The sequence below is a fragment of the Hippoglossus hippoglossus genome, chromosome 7, assembly GCF_009819705.1.
Source record: "Hippoglossus hippoglossus isolate fHipHip1 chromosome 7, fHipHip1.pri, whole genome shotgun sequence".
Taxonomy (NCBI): domain Eukaryota; kingdom Metazoa; phylum Chordata; class Actinopteri; order Pleuronectiformes; family Pleuronectidae; genus Hippoglossus; species Hippoglossus hippoglossus.
The window spans coordinates 11,152,048-11,173,905 of NC_047157.1; the positions used below are offsets into that span (position 1 = coordinate 11,152,048).

Consider the following 21,858-nt stretch of genomic DNA (forward strand, 5'->3'; position numbering starts at 1 on the left):
GAAGTGCAAATACTCAATTATATGAAAGGTTTTGACGCTGAGACGCCTACTTTTTGGCATTTGGGATATGTTTCTTCATGTAGTCCAGAGCACTCTGTGTGATTCCCTTTTGAAGAATAAGATCTTTCAGCTGATGGCCGTTGCTGTTATTTTTGATACCAGCAGTGATTTTACAGAAGCAATCCAGAAACACTTTGTCGTCTGCACTATGCTCCTCGTCATACCTTAGGAAACAAATGAAGTGGTAACTTTTCATACAACAGTGTAAAAAGGTCCTCTTGATTGGTTTGAGAATGTAACAACTGTAATGACTGAAAGTGTTTCTATGCATTTGACATAAATTAAATAAAAATTTGTTTTTATTTGCAAGTTAATTAGTAGATAATAGATGCCAACTTGTCAAAGCTGCAACAGGGTTTGAAGCGTTCCACCAGGATCCTCATCTTCTCCAGTTCACCGAAGGACAGATATGGGATGATGCGCAGCAGCCCCTGCAGCACGCTGGGGTTGGAGCGCACAAACGGGGTGTTGATCTGGTCTAATAACATGACCAGCTGATCTTTGTCTCCCGTCAGCAGCAGGTTACCCTGCAAAAGACAAAAGAATTTCCATTTAAATTTAAACATTAAGACTTCCTGAGGCCTTGGTTTTTTTAACATTGTCACTGGATCTTAATTCAGAGGTTAGAATTCTTACCTTGTCCTCAGAAATCTCTGCGTTGGCTTCATCCAGAATGATTTCCATGATGCTCAGGACTTGCTCTGCTATGGAGGCTCCACCACTGTCCTTACTCTCTTGTTCTGCCACTAGAGCCTGAAGTGAAACAAAATAGTTGTTGAATTTTCACTCTCCTGCCCACAAACCAGACGACACAACACAATGTGACACTGTCAGTGTAACACTCACCAGGTTTAGAGTTCCCAGCATGACGTTGAGCGTGTTCATTTCTGGTTTGACCAACTGCTGTCGGTTGATCTTCACCTTTACACAATAACTGAACAGCTTCAGTAAAACCTGAGAAAGACACAAACACACAGGTCAATTATGCAGCTTGGCATTTCTGTAAAGGGGTTGCTGTGTTTTTACTGTTATCAGAATAACGAGACTTTTTAAAGTAAAGGTATGTTTATATTATCTTTTAAAAAAAGAGACAGTATAAATGTTTTCTTTAAGGCTTAAAAATATAAAATGAGAAAAAAAGATTTGTTTACTTTTGAGGACAAAATTTTAAGATTTGGGGATTCTTAAATGTGGATTTAAAAAGATATTTTAAGGGCATCACCAAGTGTTCAAGGGAAATTGTGATTCGCATTTTTTCTGATGTTTCATATACCAAACAATTAATTGAGAAAATAACCAGCTGATTAGTTAAAAATTCAAATAGTTGTAGCCATTTAAAAAATATTGACTGGGTTAAATCTTAAAAATCTTAAAGTAAAAAAACTATCGTCTTACAGTGAGCAGATGCCTTCCTTGTTTGAAATCTTTGATCCCAGACAGCCGGTTGAGCATACACTCCAGTCCTCCGCACTGTGCCATCACTCCTGCCATCTTGTAAACTTCCTCATCATCCTCCTCTTCATCTGTAAAATGGAAATATATAGAAAAAATGTTTTGTAGATAGAGATAAATTACATCTTTTCCACTTCTTCCAGGAATGTACTGATTACAAGTACAATGGTATTTACAAGTACAATGGCTCAAATATTAGTGACCAGCTCTAATACACATGATATAAATTTAGATTAAATGACTCAGAATCACAAACAAGAAGTTTATTCATAGTAAATCAAACCTGTGGTTGAGTCCAGTGACTCTATGAACTCCTCAGTTGCGTCTCCCAGCAGGCCTCTCATTCGATAGATGATTCTCATTGGTTCTCCCTTGAAAAAGAAAGGAAGCAGGCTCCATGACTAACATTGATTGCCTTATTACTTGTTGATCTTCAGAGTCCTGCCACCATTTAATGACAGTTTAATGGCACAATGTCAAATGTCTTTCAAAGTGTTACTCATTCAAACTGAAGAGGACTCTCACCTCGTTCGTCGGGCACCACACCTTCTTGTAGACCTCAACCACTGACAGATCCAAGCTGATGATTTTGTTGTTTACCAGAAGCTAAAGGGAACAGGGCGGCATAAATCAATAACTTCTAACAAGTCAGCGTTCAGAATTGCATGAGAAACAGAGAAGGGATTGATTAAAAAAGTATCATAAAATTTACAAAGCGGATGAAACTTCAGAATAAGAGTGTGGCAGAAGTCCAGGGTCACTTTACCTCCATGCCACTGTCATCTTCAAGAAGTGCCACCAGGTCGCAGTCTTGACAGATCTTGTTCTTGATGTCCCTCATGAGTGGGCCGATGCCAGGCTCGTTGCTGCTGTAGGGGTTTCCTGGCATGCGGCCCTGCAGGAAGTCCTCCTGCTGAGGATCCTTCTCGAGGGTCACAAAGAACTCTGTCACCTCATTCTCCTCCTAGACACAGAGGATGAAACAAGTTACAGATGAAGGCCAACTCACAGCTACACCGACTTTTAGAACAATGGAGCATGTAGGACATGTAAATGAAATAAATAAGGGTAAAGTTCACTCACTGGATAGATGATGCTGCACAGTCTCTCAAAAATGAACACGGGTGTCCTGTAGTCATCCAGGTTGTACCGTTTTGCAGTCTCTATGCACACTGCCATGAAGGCTTTGGTTTCAGACTCAGTACCTATGAACAATGCAACAACATTTACAAAGTGTTTTAAAATCAACAATATAAAACAACCTCGGCCTGTAAACCAGACCATTAAATCTGAAACTGTCCAGGGCAATCACAACTATTTATCTAAAATGGGTTGATGACGACAGAGGGGTGTGACTGAAGCATTTCAACAACCAAGCCAATGTGACAGTATTAAACAAACTGGATTATATAATCCCTCTAAAATAAGAACAGAGTTTGATGTGTTTGCCTAACTACAGATGGTATTTGGTAGAAGTATAATTTTACAATTTAACATCTGATTAATTTGCATTTTGGTCTGCAAACTTTGTTGCTCCTTGAAAATGAAAGGTGATTGAATGTTTTCAGACTAATTTAAAAACGGTGAATCTCTATGCGGATACAGTATGTGCCCTGTTCTAGCAACGTCAGGCTACTCAATTACTTGATTTAATAAAATATTTTGGTGGGTTATTCATTCTGCAGAAAGCAGAGGTAGATTTATAATTTATACATTGTGTTATAGCTATATTTCAGTGCTGAAACTGGTAAAGAAAGATTTAAATGACTCCAAGCAATTAAATCTCTTCTTAAAAGTGATCAGAACAAAAGTTGTCAGTGCAGACCTGTTGTCATGTCCTCCAGCATCTCAAGCAGCATGTCCTGAGTCTCATCGATGAGTTTGGTGCGCTGCACCACCAGCTTTCTCAGACACAGATAACCGTTGAGCACTGTGCCGACCAATCTACTTTTAAAATGCCGCTTGATGGACTCCACCTCCACGAAAGATGAGAGCAATCCTGCCAAGACACACAAAAACCATTACACAAATCATTTAAGTACTTGAAACAGACATAGAAACAAAATAAAAATGTATTCAATATTAAAGTTTACTTTGCAGCCCACACTACTTTGTCAGATCAACAGATGTGTTAAAACAAACATACCAGTCAAGCTCTTGAGGGCGTAGCCTTGTTGCAGGTCTGTGCTCAGTGTAGCCTCCTCCAGAGAAAGCAGATTGGCTATTTCCTAAACAGAAGATTAAGAGATTAAGTTTTACTATCACAGTATTAGTATGAATACTACTACATATTTATTACCAGTATAGAAATTATATGTTTTAAAAGCAACAAAACATATAAAAAGAAAAATGTGGTTTTCCAGAATGTCAATTTACCCATGTATTTCACTGTATCCAATAAAATCCAAGTCTATTTTAGTTCAAGGAAACCAGTGGCACATACAGATGTTCTTTGAACTTGAGAACGTTACCTTGGTGATCAGGTTACCGATGTAGGGCAGGACCCCGCGGGCAGCCAGGTAGACTTTCCAATGTGTCGGTTTGATCAGCTTCTGGTACAGACCCAGATACTCCACTGCACACTCTCCAGCTACACTCAGCTCATCCAGATAACTGACACACACACAGCAAAAAGGTAACTTTAGGTTTTTATGTCAAAGTCAAGTTTACAGCTGAAATTTGCGTTAAAACCTATTTTCAGTCTCCCAAACACATTTTCCACATACTTATCAATGAAACATAAAATTGTATATTTACTATCACATAAAATTCAACTTTTTGGACTGAGGAAGTCTTATAGTTATCTACTTACTTACATAATAAATGTCACACTAAATGATCATTTTTTTTACTGTTTGAGGCTCATTACCTGGTGAGCAGATCCAAGACCTGCTGCTTGCGACTGGGGATTGTTGTAAGAGCCTCCACAATAGTGCAGGCAGCCTGTCTCGCTGCCTGAGTGGCAGGTGTGAAAAGGACCTGCAACAGAAATAATGTCAGTCAACAATTGTATTTTAAGAGGATGCATTAATAAGTTAATGAAATAACAAGCCCCAAAACTTAATTAGTATTTCCCAGTTTGAAAATATGTAATGGCAAAAATCAAAAGTATCTGCACGTGACTTTTTGTGACTAATTATCAATATAGCAATAACAACAATACGGCATTCGAAACACTACATTAACTGTATTTTTTACCTGTCGCAGCCAGTTGTTGTGACTCAGTTTGAGCAGGCGAGGGAAAAGGCCTTCACCTTTTCTGGACCTCATGAATTGCTTCCATTTCCACACATACTTCTCAAGCAGATACTGCTTCCGCAACTCAGGCTTCCCTTGAGGTTTTGACCCAGAATCCTGGCCTTTTGGTATCAAGATACATTCAAAAGGAAAAGATTGATATCACGAGTTTTCATTATTTCATAGCAAAAATAAATAAGAGCATTTTGCAACAATGATATAGTGTGCTTTTTGTTTGGACACAGTACTTACATCTTGCTGGGAGGCATTTTTTCCAGGCCTCATAAGATGCTTTGGGGTCCTTCTTGAGCCAGAGTTGGGCCTGGGCATGGATTTCATTACTGTAGGGCCTGACTGTGGTCAGGGACTCAGTAGCAGCATCCTTTGAAGAAAAGCAAACACACTATTGTGTAAGGGAACATGAAATAACCAAGAGTCATAAATAAAAGTATTTATTATTAGATTTCAGCTTACAAAATGGGCTCCATTATTATTTTTGTCCTAATGTCTGTTGGGTGATCAGAATGTCTTCAAACTATCTTCTATCTAAACTACACAACTGCCACCAAAACCATGTAAAGGAAGATAAAAACCACCAGAAAGGAGTGGTTGAATAAAAGAATTGAAATATAATACCTTGTTCTTCTTGCTAGTGGGGGCAGGGGGCTTGATCAGCTTTTGCAGGATTCTCAGACACATGAGGGTGATGTTCTCCACCACGACAGGCGTCTTTATATTCACCGACATGAGGAACAGACTGAGAGCTATGTGAACAAAAAAACATACATTGCTCTTCAGTTGTGATGAGTAACAACGACATTACAAACACAGTACAGGATGTAGGATAGCAGAGTTAAAATATGGTTAAAGAAAACCTGAAGAATAGATTGTTCTAGATATTTTTTCACATCATGCAGGGGAAAGTTGCCAGTTCAAAGGTGATTAAAAAAGTCCACCCTCTTTTCAAGAGGTGCGATAATAAGAGAAGCTTACCACAACGTAACCGCAACTCCCAGCATCCTCCCTCTTTTGAAATTGAGTCCGTCAGCAGCAGCATCTCATACTGCAGATTGCTAACCTGTTGGGAAAACAAGATGTTGATGTACATATGAAAACTGAAAGCCACATATTTCTTTCAGTAACAAAATCATCCGGTTTCTTTAGATTCATTTCTTCAGTCTATAGTGAGACACTACGAGGACATACCAGGTCAGGATTCGCCCAGTGACCTTTGAGGGCTGATGACACCTTAGCAATGATGAGGTCATTCATCTGCTGAGTGGCCTCTGGATGATCTCTGAAGCAGGAAAACATCAAAGAGACGGAGACAGAACATTCAATTAATCACTACTTCACTAAAATCTTGTTCTATAACTGGACATGTGAGGGAGGGACATACCTGGTGAGGAGACAGACCAGCTGGCGCACTTCCTCCCTCATGGCTGCTGTACCACGTCGCAGGTTATATTCAAAAAGCTCCCTGATGAGCCCCTGGAGGACCAGGATCTGCCGGAGTGCCGGGTTGGTGGCCAGTGCGCGGAGCAGCGTGATACAGTGACCTGTGACAGCTGAGGCACAGCCATAGCACTTGTTGGAGGACGTGTGGCCGCAGCCCAGCACAGAGAGGGCGCGGTACTGACTGGCGGTGAAGGTTGGCTGGTGGCTGCTACTGCTTCGAGATGACTTGGTGGCGGCCTCTCTTTGCTGCAGATCGTACTCCAGGAGCTCTTTACGAGATGCGAGCACTTTCTGTAAACAAGGAGAAAATGCCAGAGTTGCATGTGAGCAGGAGAAGAAAATAAAAGGTAAAAACAAATGAAACCAGTTACTGAATAAATGATCTTTTTTCCTCTCCAACCTGTATGATCTTGGAGAGTTCATCAAATGATGTCTTGCAGTCACCGCTGTACTCTTGAGCCAGCTGCTGAATGTACCGGTTGACATTAGCAGAGGACGTACCAAGTCCTGCACCTGCTCCTGTGTCATCCTGGAGGGATTCAAATTGTTCATATTAAAAAACAGGCTTTTAAATTGTACTTTCTATTGAAGGGTCTCCAAACATTTTTCATTCACTATCATGTATTACCAAGGAGATGGGATGGTTTTTCATTCACTATCATGTATTACCAAGGAGATGGGATGTTTTTAAAGAATAAACACAAAAATAGCTCAGTTATTTACAACATTTGCCAAGTGGCCTAAATAATACTCATGCCCCCTTTGATACAACATCTAATATTAGATGGAATAAGCACAGGAACTATTCATGCTCTCCATGTGAAGACCTACCTGTGGCTTTTCTGGTGCTGCCTCATTGACTTTAGACAGGAGGCTTTCTAACTGGGGTCGGTGTCCCATCAGCTGGTGGTAGACCCTGTCAGCTTTGTCCAGCAGAGTGTTGATGTTGGTCACAGCCTACAGAAGCAACAAAGACACAAGAATGAATGGAGGCAGTAAAAGATGAAGGCAAATTTTACTTCACTCATCTTTCCTCAGTAAAAAAATGGGGACTCTGGCATGTAAACTGATGTTTTGGAACATTTTGCCTCCTTTCTTTTTCACTTTCATGTCTTTCTCTGCAAATAATTGCTTACCTTTTTCCTGTCTTCCTCGTTCTCGATGGGATCCACAGCACAGCATGGCTTAGCATAAAGCATGAAGTCAAATCGGGCATATTTGCAGAAACCACAGGCATTGCACAAGAAGGGGTCTTTTTCATCATAGTTGATGGACCTAATGGGAGACAACCAGCAAGTTAAAATATAATTCAACTTCATTGTCTCCAAATATCTTCTCAGAATAACAAAGGAAACCTGTTGCTCACCTGCACTTGTGGCACTGATACACGTTCTCACCGCAGTTGCCACACACCCCGGGGTTGGCGGGCACAGAAGCACTGCAGCGGGGACACTGCAGGGTCTCAGTGGAGGCCTGGTAGTTCTCGTAAAAGTCAGAGAACTCAATCATCAGGTTGGAAGCAACAATGGGTAAGGGAAGGTCGATCTTCACCTCCGTTTGTCCCGGTGTCAGTTGAACTTTCTTGGCTTTGTGCCAACGAGCAGGCCTACAAATACACAACAGAGAGTATTCATTTTATATTGTTAACGTGAGTGCAGGTATTATGGAATCTTAGTATCTTAATGTCATTGTTCGATAAGACCAGCAGCTCTTTGTTGCAACATACTTGTTCTTCAGCTCTACGATAGCCTGTACAGTCCGGTTGTTGTAGTACAGATTGATGGTGCGGACCATTTTGGTGCGCTTGAGGTCACCAATCTTCACGGTGACTTTGCTGATGGTGTGGCTACCAATGAGCTTGACGACTTGCTGTGTGGTGGTGTAGCGGGTGTCCACTTTGATCGATGACAGTTTTATATTCTAGAGGAAGAATACAAGACACACAAACTTTGAAAACTATAATAAACTGTGATTATGCAAGTAGAGTCTAATCTTAGATGGGTTTTTTTCTGACTAGTCTTTGTTCTTTCCATATAATCATTTAAGTTGTAGTATTTTATTTCATCTTTCTTGTTTTTATTGTTTTATTATAATTGTTGTGATAACTAGCTTTTATATGTTCAGCACTTTGTGTTGCATTTTATACACCAGTGTATATTAGCTGTTTAAATTACTAATCCAAGATGAAATAGATAACCGATGCAAAAGTGATGCATATTTACAAGTATATAGAAACTTGCATAAGGATTCCTTTAACAACATTTGTCGCGAAACAGTTTTAAAACATATTGAGTCCACTAGGGGAAGTTGTGTTGCACATACCGAGAAGGGAACCTCTGGATTGTTGCACACCAAGCAGGGGTCACTCTCCAGGAAAAAACCATCAAACTCCACTAAACCTGACAGAGTGCTGCAGGAGAGAAAACAAAACACAAGAGTTTTATGTAGATGTCCCCTGCTTGATATTGTTTTATTCAAGATAGATAGTTTGTATAGACATACTTGTAGATGTTGGAGTTGGGGTGATTTGTCAGGATATGGTTCTGCGTCCTCAGAATCTCTACAGCTTTCTGGGAATATTCCTTCAGCTGGAACAGGAAAGGAAAATTATTACACAAATTATGAAAACACATTTAGAATAAGTACTGTAACCTGTACATTACAAACACAACCATGTCCACAATATGGCTTAGTAACAATTAACTGGTTGAAAAATTGTGGGCAAAACAAGGCTTGCAAATTACATTTTCAAACAAAGTACACTAAGGCAAACATGAAGAAATATAGTCCATGTTATCTAAGGGGTTTATTTAGCAGGGACAATACACATTAATAAACAAATGAAAATGTGCCAGTCAAACCAAATGGCTATTTGACTGCTGTCAGGTGGTTACAATTTAAAATGTTTTTGATCTGATTTTAGACAAAATAATATCCCGACATCTCCACAACCAGAGCTTGTGAGACCTTTAAACGAACCTTTTTCTCTGTCTGAGGAGTTTTGAGCGAGAAGTATCCAAGCAGGTCGACAAACTGGGCAGCTTTCCGGCCATATGCAGGGAGCTCAGGCCAGATGGCCCAGGTCAGTTCCAGCAGAAGCTCCTGCTGGGATTTATTGGAATTCCTGCAGAGATTCAGATTTCGGCCAGTGGCCCAGGTTATGTTTCAACTATTTAGTAATTTAGTCATGCTTATGTTCACAGATTAAAAGTATATTTATGGGTGCTATAACCTTTTGTATTGTAGTTAAGCTAGTCAACATTTAAGACAGAACATTCAATAAGGCTGTCTGTGTCATGTGTTTTAACAGTACCTGTAGATGTGAAGAGCAAGGCAGTGAGCCTGCCAGCGCACAGCAGATGAGTTTGACTCCAAAAGAAAGCAGCGCAAAAACTGAATGAGTGTCTCCTTGTCTGCAAACTTGTTCAGCTGACTGACTAGACCCATACACAGCTGATCCTCCTGGCTGCCAACACCATCACCTGTGGTCAGGCCACAAAGATACAACACAGTCAATACACTAGCATCTATTGTCCAATTTTTTTAATATCCTATTCAGGTTCAGAGGCTGACTTGAGCTTCAGCCTTCAGTGTGTAACATCTTAACAAGCAGCATGTAGTATGAGCAATCACCCTCTTTGTCTTTCTCCTTGTCTTCTTTTTTGCTCTTTTTACTGGAGGACTTGCTCTGAGAGGACTGAGAACCTCCTGTCTGTCCAGCACTACTGGAGCCTCCAGAGAATGATGAAGAGGAGGAGTTGGCCACCACCTTACTGCCACACAGGGCACATGAGAGCAGTTGCAGAAGTACTGGGGAAACTCCCTCATCCACAAGGAAGCTGACTTGGAGCAGGAAGTACAGAACAGCTGGAGAAAGACGAGAAGGGTAACAGATAAAGAGAGAAAAGAGACAAACAATGTTAACAGTAGTGGTCTTAAACATTTGTTTGTTTCCAGTATCAAAACTGATCTGAAAGAACTTACAGTCGTCCTTCATGCAGAACTTCTGCCAGTTGATTGTCCTCTGAGTGGCAATTTCAGCGCAAGCTTTCAGATGTTCCATCTGAAACAAGAGAAACATGTTACATTTAAGCACTCGACTGAAGATAAGAATCCCAGTTATAATCACAGTGAAAAGGGAGTATTAACAAAAAAGTTTGCAGAGGAGATGCTAGCTTGTGATGACAAAATAATAAACAAGCATGAATTCAACATTTATAGCCAGAACATAGAATCAAAAAGCAGCTCTGTCCAAGTTTTTCTAACAACTGTTCACAGGACACTCACCAGATTGATTAGAGTGTCGTACTGCAGAGCTGAGCCAGACGTGGCTGTGACCACGCCGGCCCGAAGGAAGATGCCCTGTTCCTCGAGAAGCTTCTTGATGCTGCGCACATGGGAGTCAAGAGTGTGCAGATCTCGCAGCTGACGATATTTTTCCTTGGAGCCACAAATGAATAGCAACAGCTTTCTCACTTGCCTTCTGACAAATGGAGTCTGCTGGATCATCAGATACTGAGGAAAAACAAGTCAGAGAGTTAAAGGTATATTTCTTATCTGACGACAGACACTGAAAAGAAAAATCAAGTAAAACATTCCATAGCTTACTTCAGACAGATAGTAGAACCAGGAGTGGTCAAAGACAGGTGGAGGGATACGAGGGTTGGTGTCTGCAATCTTTTTGATCTGATATGGCAGCCGCAGCACCATTTCCGTCAACAGTTGAGAGTAGGCTTCAAACACATCAGCAGCATGACCCTGGTGCCAGGAACAACACAGTTAGTTCACATCAACGTAACGTACAAAACAATAAGCTTTCAAGTTACAGTGATTACAGCGATTCCTGTGGCGTGATACCTTGACGTATTGGCGTAGAAAGAAAGGGCTCATGTCTGGAGGAGAGGAGGCTGTGTGTGGGCGGAGGAGCTGGCTGGCGGTCACAGGCTCCTCTTCGCCCTGTTGGCTCTTCCAGAACTCCAGGAGCGACTTCAGCACATGGAGACAGTAGTCAATGGAACCCAGGCTAAGCAAGGCAGTCGCTGTGGCATTGGAAATCAGGGAGGATGACTGGAAGAGAGAGAGGGGTATACAGCAGCTGTCAAAATACATAGCAGTGCTATAAACTTTATTCTGAATAACCAGGAAACTATGTGTGTTAGGCACAAATTGTTGCCCACAGAAAACTACATTTGAGTCATGTAATCTGCAACTACCTACAGTAGGTATTCTAAAGAAACACCACCTGAATTGATACGTGTGGGTATGTTTTTTCTTTTCTATTGGCTGGTGTTGCCCATTATGCACAGTGTTGTGTCGAGTCCAGGAGACCAAAACTCCTGCTGGAACTCCCATCTGAATCCAGACATGTTTATTTCGGTACCGAGCTGATATTGGTTTAAAATAATATATTTAATTGGTTATTCAGTACTAAGAAAAGAAACTTACCTCAGAGGAAGATTTAGATCCAGACTTGGTTCGAGACATAAAGACGCTGAGTAGTCTCATGATGACCAGGTGAACTTCATTGATGGAACTACGCTCATTCTTCTTGGACACATCCTGCAGAAGAATGACATGGATTCAGTAACACAGAAACACAAAGACTGATTCATCATAATGAGACCTTGGTTACCTTCTTGTGCATGCCAAGCTCGGCAATGAGCTGTGCAAGCAGGTCATCCAAGGCGCCCTTATCCTTTTCATCCTCGCCATCCAGGTCAGAGGTCAACATGAGGATGACCTGCATGTAAGGTATTGCTTGGACTCCACCCACATTGTGGAGCTGAGAAAGTTGCTGAAGCAAGCGCTCCAGGAGCATAAGACGAACCATGTGCAGCCTAATGAGAAAGGGGAAAACAATTTCGCATCTGAATATACAATGTAGAGTTTTTTTTATCAAACACAAATACATTTTCCGACATCTCTTTCTTGCCCTCAAACATACTGAACCCATTAATGGTGGGATAATGTCTCTTTACACTTATGCAGGCAGAGGATTGCTGTCAGCAGAGATTGAACCTTTCTATTTAGTCATAGCTCCTCATTCACGTTTGGGATGTCTGACCTGTTGCTTGTGTGGATGTCTCCCTCGGTTTCAACTTCTCCCTCCGAGCCTTCACCTTCCTGCTGGGCTGTGGTGGTACTGATGGCTCCAGTGCTGGAACTCACACTGCCTGGACCGGCAGGATGGCCCTCCACTGTCGTGTCACCATATGCACTGCTGCGTCCTGACACTGAACAAATGCATGCACAAATGCAAGTAAGTTAACTGGAAACATAGTTGAATATAATACCTAAGTGCTAAGCTTCATGCCAGATTATGGGGATGCCATAACCTCAAACTGAGGTACGGGGAAAAGGAAGTGTGTGGGAGGTACCATGTGTAATTATATGTAAACTAAAGACAACTGTATTTTGAAGGGTGTTAGATTATATTTCATTAAGAAAAAGAAAGAGGGCAAGGTCTGTAGACATTAAATAATCCTCAACTCAGACATTCTAGATAACATTTTCAATACAAGTCTGACATTAAGAAAAACTGTATCTTGCATTAATATATGTATGCAATTAAACACCCACCGCTGTGCTCCCCTGCAACAGAGTCTATTGCAGACCCTCCACTCTCTGAGCCCACACTGCCTCCGTGCTCTGCTGGGGAGGTCCTCAGTGTGGAACCATCAGTAGCAGCTGTGCTGCCCTCGTCATCTGACGCCGGGGCTGAAATCAAAACAAGAGCTGTAGCAGTAAATATGCCGCAGTCATCTGGCCAGGATACATGATCTTAGTTTACACTTGTGCACTTACAATAAAAAAAAAAAAATGAAGTACAATTCAACATGCAATTGTGGGTTGTTCTTTCTTCTGTTCAATCTAATGGATACATATGTCATATATAATTATAACAGATTAAGTCAACAGTGAGTAGCTGTGATACAGCTACTAGAGAAACTATGGCTGAGTGTAAAGGGTTAAAAATGACTGCTTTAATTAAAAAATGACTAACATCACAACCTTTGCAACAGATTCAGATTATGAGGTTTAAGTTTGGATGTGATCAGTGGTCATTCACAATCACTGTTACACTTTGGCATTTTATACATAAAATTGTATCCAAGACAAAAAAATGTAAGCATCTTGTGGTAAGGATTTTCTCGCCACTGTGAGCTTACAGGTATAACATATGATCACATACTATCACAGAGATGGTCTTATTACCTGATGCAGTGGTGTCTGAAAGAGTGCCAGCATCAAGTGAAGAGGAGCTTGGAGCCTGGCCAGACAGGCCAAGGCTCTGTAGGCCGAGGGCACTGCTGCTACTGCCTAAAAAATGTCAAAAGATCGAAAAGCTCAACCAACATACCAATCTCAAAGATAATAACTCACCTTGGATGTAGATTTATGGAAATATGTGACCTACATGACATGTAAGGAATTCAATGTAACCCGAGTTCAAGAAATCGAAGTAAGCTAAGGTTAAATCTAAAGATTTCACAGTTTCAGTTGTGTGTTAGCAAGTGTTACATTATTATTAGTATGCATTATTATCATTATTTAGCTTTATTTCAAGGTCCATACAAGTTACAGCTATAGGACACTCAAAACTCCATAATGACTAACAGCCACTCAACACATCCATGAAGTGCAGTGTGTTTGAACGTGAAGCGGGACTACCAGACTGTCTGGCCTCGTACCTTGTTGATCCTGCTGAAGGCTGAGAGCGATGGCGAGCTCTACCATAGTTTCATCATCTGCATCAGGGGGGATGTCCAGCATGGGGGGGAAACCCTCGGCTCCAGCCAGCAGAGCCTCCAGGGGAGACGGATTTCCATTGTTGACATTCTCTGCTGTCTCCAGGACCATGGATTCAGACTAAAGAGATAGAATAACAAACATTGTAACATTTGTTTCTGTGCCATATTTCTCAACAGAAAAATGTTTGTAACTAGGATTTTTATCTTAAGATACAATAAACTCATACACCAGACAACAGGGATGCACCTGGTTGATTTATGCCATTAAGGCCGACATGGCTGTACATGGATACTGTCGTTAAATCAGGTTTAATAAATTAAAACCTGATGTTGCATCACTAATGACTAAATGACAAATCCAAAAAGGTCTACTATGCTATACATTTCAAATGATTTATTTTCCTCTGTGTGAAGACTGAAGTCCACATCAGATTCCTCACACAGTGAAAACAATGCAGGAGTCATGTCAGACACAACCCACTGAATAAAATGCCCCTCACCACCATCTCGAAGTCGCCGTGGTCCACTTCATTCTGCTCCTGACTCTCCTGTCTACCCTCTTCTCCTCCGGTCAGCACTGATGACTGCATTTTGTCATCTGCATCATCATCGTCATCATCATCTTTGTCTCCTGGTAAAAGAAATGATCCAACAAGTTTTACTGAATTGACTCCATGTGTGATAATAGGAGCATCAGCCAATCATTTATTAAACTTTTTGTTTAAAAATCCTGTTTGTTTTATTATCGGCATGTAATGAGAATACAGATTTTTGGTTACTGAACATATCTTGTACCTTGTAATATCGATACCAGAAGAACTTGAAAATTGTAATACTTGACTACACAAAAATGCCTTCACATCTAGTAATATTTACAGCTTATATTGTAAATTTATGTTTTCTATAAAACAATGTGCAAACTTACCCATGGGTGTGTTGGAGCGTGGGGGAGACGGAAGGGTCACATGTCGGCGTTTATTTCTTGGTCTAAGCACTCGGATCAGAGCCTGCTTACAAGCAAAGCTGACAGAGGTGTCCTGGAATAGGTTTAAATACACATTAGTTACCTGATGATAATCGGTTCATAGTGCTTTTAACACTTACTATCCCAATTGTAAACAAAAATGTTAATAAGAAAGTAAATACAATTTTATAGTGGTGAGGCTCAACAGCAACTTTAGTGTTTTTCTTTCCTTAAATTTGGAAAATCATGATTTAATATTTCAACACTCATTCTCATTGTATCAAATGTAATTCCACTGATAAAAGTTTGGTACTTACTGGACACAGTAACATCTGCATGTAGATTTTGGAGGCAACATTGATGTAATCCAATTCACATGTGCAGTACGCATGGATGATGTCCACCAAGGCATTTACTGTTGCTTCCACATGAGTGAGGCCTTAGGAGAAGAAAACATGTTTACGATCCTGCAACTGTCTACACATTATTGTCTCATTATATATATATATATATATATATATATATATATATATATATATATATATATATATATATATATATATATATATATATATATATATATATATATATATATAAAAACGTTGGTGTCTAAATGTTTGCATTTACCAGGGAGACAAGCAGGGGCAAGGAAGGCGTTCTTTGGTTTGAGGGCATGAAGCTTCCAGAAATTATTCATGAGCTGCGTGATGAAATTACAGCTTTCACCATCCACACGTTTGTGTCCATCTTCAGTCATTTCTGGATTAAGACAAGATAAATGTTAATGACTCTTATTGGGCACTTTTGGATCACTTAGTCTCCTAACTACACACAACCATTTAACTAACAGCTGTTCAACTCCTTACACTACATTGCTATTCCTTAATATTGGGCAACATTCGTCATCAGCTGAATATTATCTTACCAGAGTCATGGTGTAATGACTTTGTTTCGGTGAAATGCACCAAGTTGTTGGGTCTCATGATTGCAATGGAGCGGGCAGTGATTACAAGCCTCTGGAAGACATCAGGGTCGAGGTCCCTCCCCTCGCGACTGCAGCCATTTAGGCATTGCACTGCGTTACTCAACAAGGACTGGTCCTGATGGAAAGAAGCATTCAAGCATTACAATAATTCTTCACAAGTGATGTAGAGGATAGGCAGTTCTATCACCACGAAATACTTCAGTGCATCACAACAGACTTCTGAGAGTGTGGTGTCTGAACAAACTGTTTATAGATTTTAAGGATGAATTGTTGATAAATTATGAACAAGCATTGATTAAAATATGATTCAGAATGATAATGAAAGTGTGTAAGTACACAAAGTGATTATGTATACATACCTTGTGGTTGTGGTAAGCAGTTCGACTGGTGTGCAGGCTGGCAAGAAGTCCCTTGGTCTGCTGCTGCACACCTGCAGGGGTCGGCATGGACAGGAGTAGAGTGGCTAACTCCAAAGCTGCAGCCTTATTCTTCTCCTACAAAGAGGCAACAACAAGACTTGCAGTTACCAATTCAGCACAAGACAGTTTTACACAGGACTTTCTTTCAAAAATGCTATTATAATCTTTGTTCGTTTACCTTTTCGCTGGAGGAACCTACTGCAAAGCAACTTTCCAAAGACTCTAGGGAACTGACCACCAACCTGAAACAAGAAGCAAGATCAACAGACGGCTCCTGATGGTTTTACCTTAAATTGACCTAACAATCAAACAAAAACAAAATCTCAACTTGCTGCAGTCTGTGCTATTCTAAATGCCAAAACAACACTGAATGCAAGAATAAATGCTGTAAGGTAAAACAATAGTTTTTTGTTGTACAAGCATGGAGATGGTGCGTGGCATGTTCACAGTCTCAGGCAAGGACACACAAACTGGCACACATGCACAAAACCAGACAAACAAGCAGAGAAAGGGCAGTTACTAACCGGTCCAAGGTTGATAAGGACTCAGTTTCACAACTTTTTATTGTATTTTTGGGAGCAAAAGAAAAAGAACAAAAAAGTGTGAGGTTCACAGAAAGAAACAAGTGAAATTAAATGATTCAGTTTAACAAAAGAGAAGCATGCAAGAAAAGATGACATCACGATAGCCATGCACTAAATACTCTAAAGAGAACCTAACACCTGCTCATCCACAACAACTCCTGCCCCACATAGCTGCACCCATGAAGGGTAAAGAAATAGTGGGTGGTACGAACCTATAAAAATGTTTTAATCGCAACATTCATGTATATTACATCAGTACAGCTTACTGACTGATTATCAATTATCTTATACAGCCACAGGACAGACAAAGGACAGACGTATATATATATGTTATATAAAAGGTAGTTTAAAAGTGAAAAATTGGTTTATTATAAAGTCAAAAAAATTGTCTCTCATCACATCATTAGTGTGATTAACTGAACGACAGGGGATTGAGATCTGTTAACTTAAACTGTTTGGGTTGACCTTATAAACCCTAAAATGTAAAGCAAATACCTTTCCAGCACACTGCCGCTAGTGGTAGTTGGGGTGGCTATGTCTCCATCAGCAGCACCATTGCCTTGGTTGAGGTTCGGGCTGCAGACATTGTTCACCGAAGCAGAGGAAAAGTCCTCAGGTGGTTCCTCAGGCCAGCCAAACTGCTCCTTGGTTTTACCATAGATCTTGATTGAATCAAGCATGGTGACTCCAGCTGGGTCAACGGACGCCCCAACTGTAACAACAAACAGGAAGATGAATCTGAATTAGTAGATGGTTTCTAAAAAGTCAGCAGAAAAGGTGACCAATTTCAAGGGAGCAGCTGAGTAAACCGATTCATAATTTAATCAATATGTGCCCTTTCTGACAAATAAGAAATAACTTTTCATTTGACATTTTGCACTGTTTTGGGGGAAGCCAAGAAGGCAGTAAAACTAAAATACACCATATTTTAAGGTAAATCAGTGGAGTTCAAAATATAGTCCAAGTATCACACCAAATCATACATATAGGAATCTTGGTATTTTATTGATAGGCTGAATGGAAATGTAAATAACACAGACATGTGACAAAATACTAACATTCACAGTAAGTTGACCTTTTAGTTCTTTTGTGAAATGTTTGTAACTTGCATCAAGAAGCTGCAAAAATGACTTAAATAATCTCTGGAGTAACAGGCAATGCGTATGAATGAGACTATACAAGTGGCAGAAAGATATCATCATGCCAGCCCACTCTTGCACTTACTAAAGATGGACAGCTTCTTGTCCGCCTGCAGGGCCTCCTCTCTAGTGAAGGGGAAGTCAAACCATCGGGCTCTTGTCAGGTTTATCTGCATGGTGCGGCCAAAGACCTCCACGTAGGAAGGAGCCCTCTCAACGGCCTGAGTGCCCACTTGCACCCGCATGCCCGTCATCACCATTGAAGTGTTGTTGTTGACAGCCTCCACTGTAAATCCCCCAGGCTAGAAGGAAACAACCAGATTTAAGACTACCTCTGTTTAAGTGCAGCTAATGTATCTATCCAAGCATGCATGACACCTCACACTTCACAGCTCCACTGTGAAATGGAGGTTAACATTGGTTATTTATTTAGATAACTTAGTTTTAGCTGTACATTTTTTTTACTTGCAGCATATTATCTGTGGTTTTAATTAAAAATAGCAAAAATGTAGCACACATAACTCACAGTAGTAATTCACTCCATAAGAAAAAAGCAGAGCAGTCTCTTTCAGTTTTTCTAAGACAGAATCGTAAAACGTTGTTACCTTTGTGTTGGCCACATACATCCCAGTGGAGTTGAGCCTGTGTTTGATTTGCTGTCCGTTGTAGACCTGCAGCAAGTCGTTGCCCCCAAACTCCACCTCTGTCAGCTGCTGGTTGTGTTCAAAGAAGTCCACTGGAAATGTCACCTGACTGGAAGTCCGGGTGGCTGAAAGTAAACATTACAATAAAATATGAACATTTCCAGGGACACAGCATACACAGTAAGTTCGCCTTTTCTTGCAACAACAAGCCCTCAACTGTCTATCAGCTTTTTTTTGAGACAACACTTAAGCATCAGGCCGTCTACTGGGTACACTGAGAATGGTCCTAAAAAAGCAATATATGTATTTATAAAACTTTCAATCATAATAGCTCCTTGGATTTATATGGATTTTTTGGAAATAAAAAGAAGAGAGGTCATGACAACAGACTAATACATTATTGAGTTGAGTTGTGGGTTAGAGTTCACATATAAATGGCAGCAGCGGCAAATAATCTGACATTGTCTGTTTGTGATGAGGACTTATTTTTCTGATAAACATTTTATGTGTTATTCTTCAATGTTGGGATCCATTTGCTTATGATTCCGGTGACTAACAAGAGTTGTTCTTCATTGCTCTCACACTCACTGGTAGCCGCTGCTTTGCGCTTGCGGACCGGCTTCATAATACTGATGCCACAGCTGGGCTGCAGTGAGGGCTGGAGCCAGTAAGAGGTGTTGTCCACATTGGCCATGTAGATTCGCAGGCTTCCATCTTCACAGAGAAGGATCATGGTCGTGCGCTGCTGCTCGTTACTGGCTGTGTGTCGAATAGCTACCATGTCTTGAATCTGGTGAAGACAGAGAATAAATTAATTTTGGGAAAACATACAAATAGTTTCACAATTACTTTTGCCATTTGTCACTTATTGGTACTGTGTTTCATCAACGTCCAAGTTAAATATTACCAGTTTGCCAAAACTTTATGTATTTCATAGTATCTAGCAGATATAAAAAGCTTCATCATGCTAACAGAATTGGACCACTTAATTCAGAGAAACACATTCTTAACTTTTTCTATTTTATTTCTTTTATCACTCTCATTACTATGTTTTAAACTACTAGTGACAGTTCCATGTCAGCGCAGCCCTTTTCACATTACCTTAGCTTTGGCTGGCAGAGTTTTGATCTCTTGGATGAGGAAAGTGTCCGGTTTGACCATGATCACCAGCGGTATGCCTGTCGTCTGCTGCACACAGCACACCAGACCTGGGTGGTTCATGACCTCGGACCATTGGCACAGAGCCGGTGACATCTTACTGCTACCGCCGTTAGAGCTTAAGAGGACAGGGGGAAAAGACAGAGATGGTTACATAGTTGCCAATTACATTTACCATATCCAGTGCAGTAGCATGAGACTGAGTTTGGTGAAGAAGAGTAGCTACCCTTTGACGTTGATGGTGAAAAGCCTCTGCACCTCGGATGTGCTGCGGCTCACTGTGGCAGCGAAGGACTTTCCCTGACTGTAGCTGAAGAAAAGCATCTGAAGCACATGGGAGTAGTAGACTGACACACCACCCCCAGCGACCTGCCCGTTGCTATCCTGGAGTCACAAAGAAAGAAGATATATTGCTGTAGATCCTTTTATCGAGCAGTGATATCTTCGGCTACTAATGTGACAACATTCAGCACATCACAGAATTTTGAAGGTACAATTTATTGGCAAACTTACCTTCAAGTCTTCGTGGTTTATCTCCAAAACATTTGTGACGTAGAAAGGCCCGTGTTGGGCACTGCTTGATTCGTCCATGATCTGTGTGTACAGATAACCGGCTGAAGACATGATGACGATAATGTTCTTCCCCTCTTCATTGAAAAGGAATGTAGCATCACGGATCTTGGAACTTGGAAGCAGGAAGTAGTACATTGGACTCAGGGCATCCACTGACAAGTCGTATATCTGTGAAGCAACAGAGACATTTATATAAAGACGAGTAGCAATTTTCCCATCATGCAAAAATCAGTATGATGTAGTCATCATGTTTAACAATTGTGATCGTCTCCAACTCAACAGTAAATTGTAAATCACATCAACAATAATACTAACAGGTCATTATTCTGACTTACAAGCCTATTGTCTTAAAACATACCTTTACAAAGTCAGCGGTGATGATGGCAAGTTCCGTCTGCGAGCCCGGTAACCAGACAGCTTTGATGATAAAGTTGCCAGTAGCCAGTTGTGGGTGCAACACCAGATGGTCCGACACAGATCCTGTGCTGCTGAAAGTTAGCACATGGCAGTCCTGGAGGAAAAAAACAACAAAGACAAGAAAGTCAAATACCAGGTCTCTAAAGCAGTTACACAAATGCAAAATATTCTATTTGATATTCTTGCTTAACCTACATGTCCATCTACAATTATGAAGGACTCGTCTTCTCTGCAAAACCACACCTACGCTGTTCCAAATGCTTTCCAATTATATGTAGAAATGGACCCAAATTAAATAATAACACTTGATACAACAATCAAATCCATTTCTAACCTTGAGGCCACACACAGCCAAGTAATCTTCATTACAAGGGTTTCCTGTAAGACTGAGGACAGTGAACGGGACTGGGGCAGAGGCCAGACGGGTCAGTGTTAGCTTCCTCTTGCTCGAGTCAGCTTGTTTCAGGAGAGTGGACAGCTGCAGAACTGTTATCTGTCAAATTGGAAATACAGAATAATTAATTGTGGGGTGCTGTAAAACACTGGAAATTGGTGATAAACCTTAAGAAAAGTCAACTTTAATGGTTATTTGTATATGAACTAATAAAAAATGTCAAAATAGCAAAAAACTTAGCACATTAGCACATAAAAGTGGGCAGAAATAGAAAATATTTGCAAGCTTGAAACATTAATTAACAACGGGATTTCGTTAACTAGACCGTGTAGCTTACCTTTCCCTTTTCATGGCTGACTGCAAGGTGCTGGCGCCGGCCATGGGGTGAGGATAAGACACACATGGCAACACGCCGCAGGACGTGTGCACTGATGAGTTGCCGTATTGTCTGTCCCTGGTCGCCACTGTAGTTCATCCTCACATTCTCAAAAGCCCCTTCCTGAGAGCCGAGTGTGGGCACCTGAGAAAAAGAGCGATTGATAATTAACACGAAACAACAGAGGGTAAAGAATTCCTCAAATCAAGGCGATTTTCATAACTCCATCAAACTCTAAAAACCATCA

General features: G+C 40.7%; 1 protein-coding gene across 7 annotated transcripts in view; it reads right to left on the reverse strand.

Annotated features, from left to right (window-relative positions):
• Positions 1 to 21,858, reverse strand: part of ubr4 (ubiquitin protein ligase E3 component n-recognin 4) — a 47,849-nt gene that overhangs the window by 4,438 nt on the left and 21,553 nt on the right. For 4 of the 7 annotated variants that reach the window (XM_034591379.1, XM_034591377.1, XM_034591378.1 and 1 more), the window contains 57 exons: positions 21,573 to 21,755; positions 21,176 to 21,334; positions 20,783 to 20,935; positions 20,365 to 20,592; positions 20,078 to 20,235; positions 19,795 to 19,969; positions 19,282 to 19,483; positions 18,655 to 18,818; positions 18,135 to 18,351; positions 17,406 to 17,622; positions 16,851 to 16,883; positions 16,505 to 16,568; positions 16,267 to 16,401; positions 15,848 to 16,022; positions 15,550 to 15,681; positions 15,240 to 15,361; positions 14,884 to 14,995; positions 14,459 to 14,589; positions 13,899 to 14,076; positions 13,423 to 13,527; positions 12,787 to 12,924; positions 12,272 to 12,440; positions 11,840 to 12,044; positions 11,653 to 11,766; positions 11,065 to 11,274; positions 10,816 to 10,965; positions 10,495 to 10,722; positions 10,192 to 10,270; positions 9,841 to 10,074; positions 9,521 to 9,689; positions 9,187 to 9,331; positions 8,710 to 8,795; positions 8,530 to 8,617; positions 7,934 to 8,127; positions 7,574 to 7,813; positions 7,344 to 7,482; positions 7,039 to 7,164; positions 6,608 to 6,736; positions 6,149 to 6,498; positions 5,956 to 6,046; positions 5,743 to 5,827; positions 5,386 to 5,513; positions 5,002 to 5,131; positions 4,711 to 4,871; positions 4,382 to 4,491; positions 3,984 to 4,125; positions 3,659 to 3,740; positions 3,338 to 3,511; positions 2,596 to 2,717; positions 2,279 to 2,476; positions 2,038 to 2,118; positions 1,796 to 1,883; positions 1,456 to 1,583; positions 907 to 1,014; positions 697 to 813; positions 397 to 587; positions 51 to 224 (listed from right to left, as the gene is read on the reverse strand). In XM_034591379.1, coding sequence (XP_034447270.1) covers positions 51 to 224; positions 397 to 587; positions 697 to 813; positions 907 to 1,014; positions 1,456 to 1,583; positions 1,796 to 1,883; positions 2,038 to 2,118; positions 2,279 to 2,476; positions 2,596 to 2,717; positions 3,338 to 3,511; positions 3,659 to 3,740; positions 3,984 to 4,125; positions 4,382 to 4,491; positions 4,711 to 4,871; positions 5,002 to 5,131; positions 5,386 to 5,513; positions 5,743 to 5,827; positions 5,956 to 6,046; positions 6,149 to 6,498; positions 6,608 to 6,736; positions 7,039 to 7,164; positions 7,344 to 7,482; positions 7,574 to 7,813; positions 7,934 to 8,127; positions 8,530 to 8,617; positions 8,710 to 8,795; positions 9,187 to 9,331; positions 9,521 to 9,689; positions 9,841 to 10,074; positions 10,192 to 10,270; positions 10,495 to 10,722; positions 10,816 to 10,965; positions 11,065 to 11,274; positions 11,653 to 11,766; positions 11,840 to 12,044; positions 12,272 to 12,440; positions 12,787 to 12,924; positions 13,423 to 13,527; positions 13,899 to 14,076; positions 14,459 to 14,589; positions 14,884 to 14,995; positions 15,240 to 15,361; positions 15,550 to 15,681; positions 15,848 to 16,022; positions 16,267 to 16,401; positions 16,505 to 16,568; positions 16,851 to 16,883; positions 17,406 to 17,622; positions 18,135 to 18,351; positions 18,655 to 18,818; positions 19,282 to 19,483; positions 19,795 to 19,969; positions 20,078 to 20,235; positions 20,365 to 20,592; positions 20,783 to 20,935; positions 21,176 to 21,334; positions 21,573 to 21,755 — 8,546 coding nt within the window. The remainder of the gene's footprint in view (positions 1 to 50; positions 225 to 396; positions 588 to 696; positions 814 to 906; positions 1,015 to 1,455; positions 1,584 to 1,795; positions 1,884 to 2,037; positions 2,119 to 2,278; positions 2,477 to 2,595; positions 2,718 to 3,337; positions 3,512 to 3,658; positions 3,741 to 3,983; positions 4,126 to 4,381; positions 4,492 to 4,710; positions 4,872 to 5,001; positions 5,132 to 5,385; positions 5,514 to 5,742; positions 5,828 to 5,955; positions 6,047 to 6,148; positions 6,499 to 6,607; positions 6,737 to 7,038; positions 7,165 to 7,343; positions 7,483 to 7,573; positions 7,814 to 7,933; positions 8,128 to 8,529; positions 8,618 to 8,709; positions 8,796 to 9,186; positions 9,332 to 9,520; positions 9,690 to 9,840; positions 10,075 to 10,191; positions 10,271 to 10,494; positions 10,723 to 10,815; positions 10,966 to 11,064; positions 11,275 to 11,652; positions 11,767 to 11,839; positions 12,045 to 12,271; positions 12,441 to 12,786; positions 12,925 to 13,422; positions 13,528 to 13,898; positions 14,077 to 14,458; positions 14,590 to 14,883; positions 14,996 to 15,239; positions 15,362 to 15,549; positions 15,682 to 15,847; positions 16,023 to 16,266; positions 16,402 to 16,504; positions 16,569 to 16,850; positions 16,884 to 17,405; positions 17,623 to 18,134; positions 18,352 to 18,654; positions 18,819 to 19,281; positions 19,484 to 19,794; positions 19,970 to 20,077; positions 20,236 to 20,364; positions 20,593 to 20,782; positions 20,936 to 21,175; positions 21,335 to 21,572; positions 21,756 to 21,858) is intronic. The other 3 variants (XM_034591381.1, XM_034591376.1, XM_034591375.1) reach the window with 2 other exon arrangements.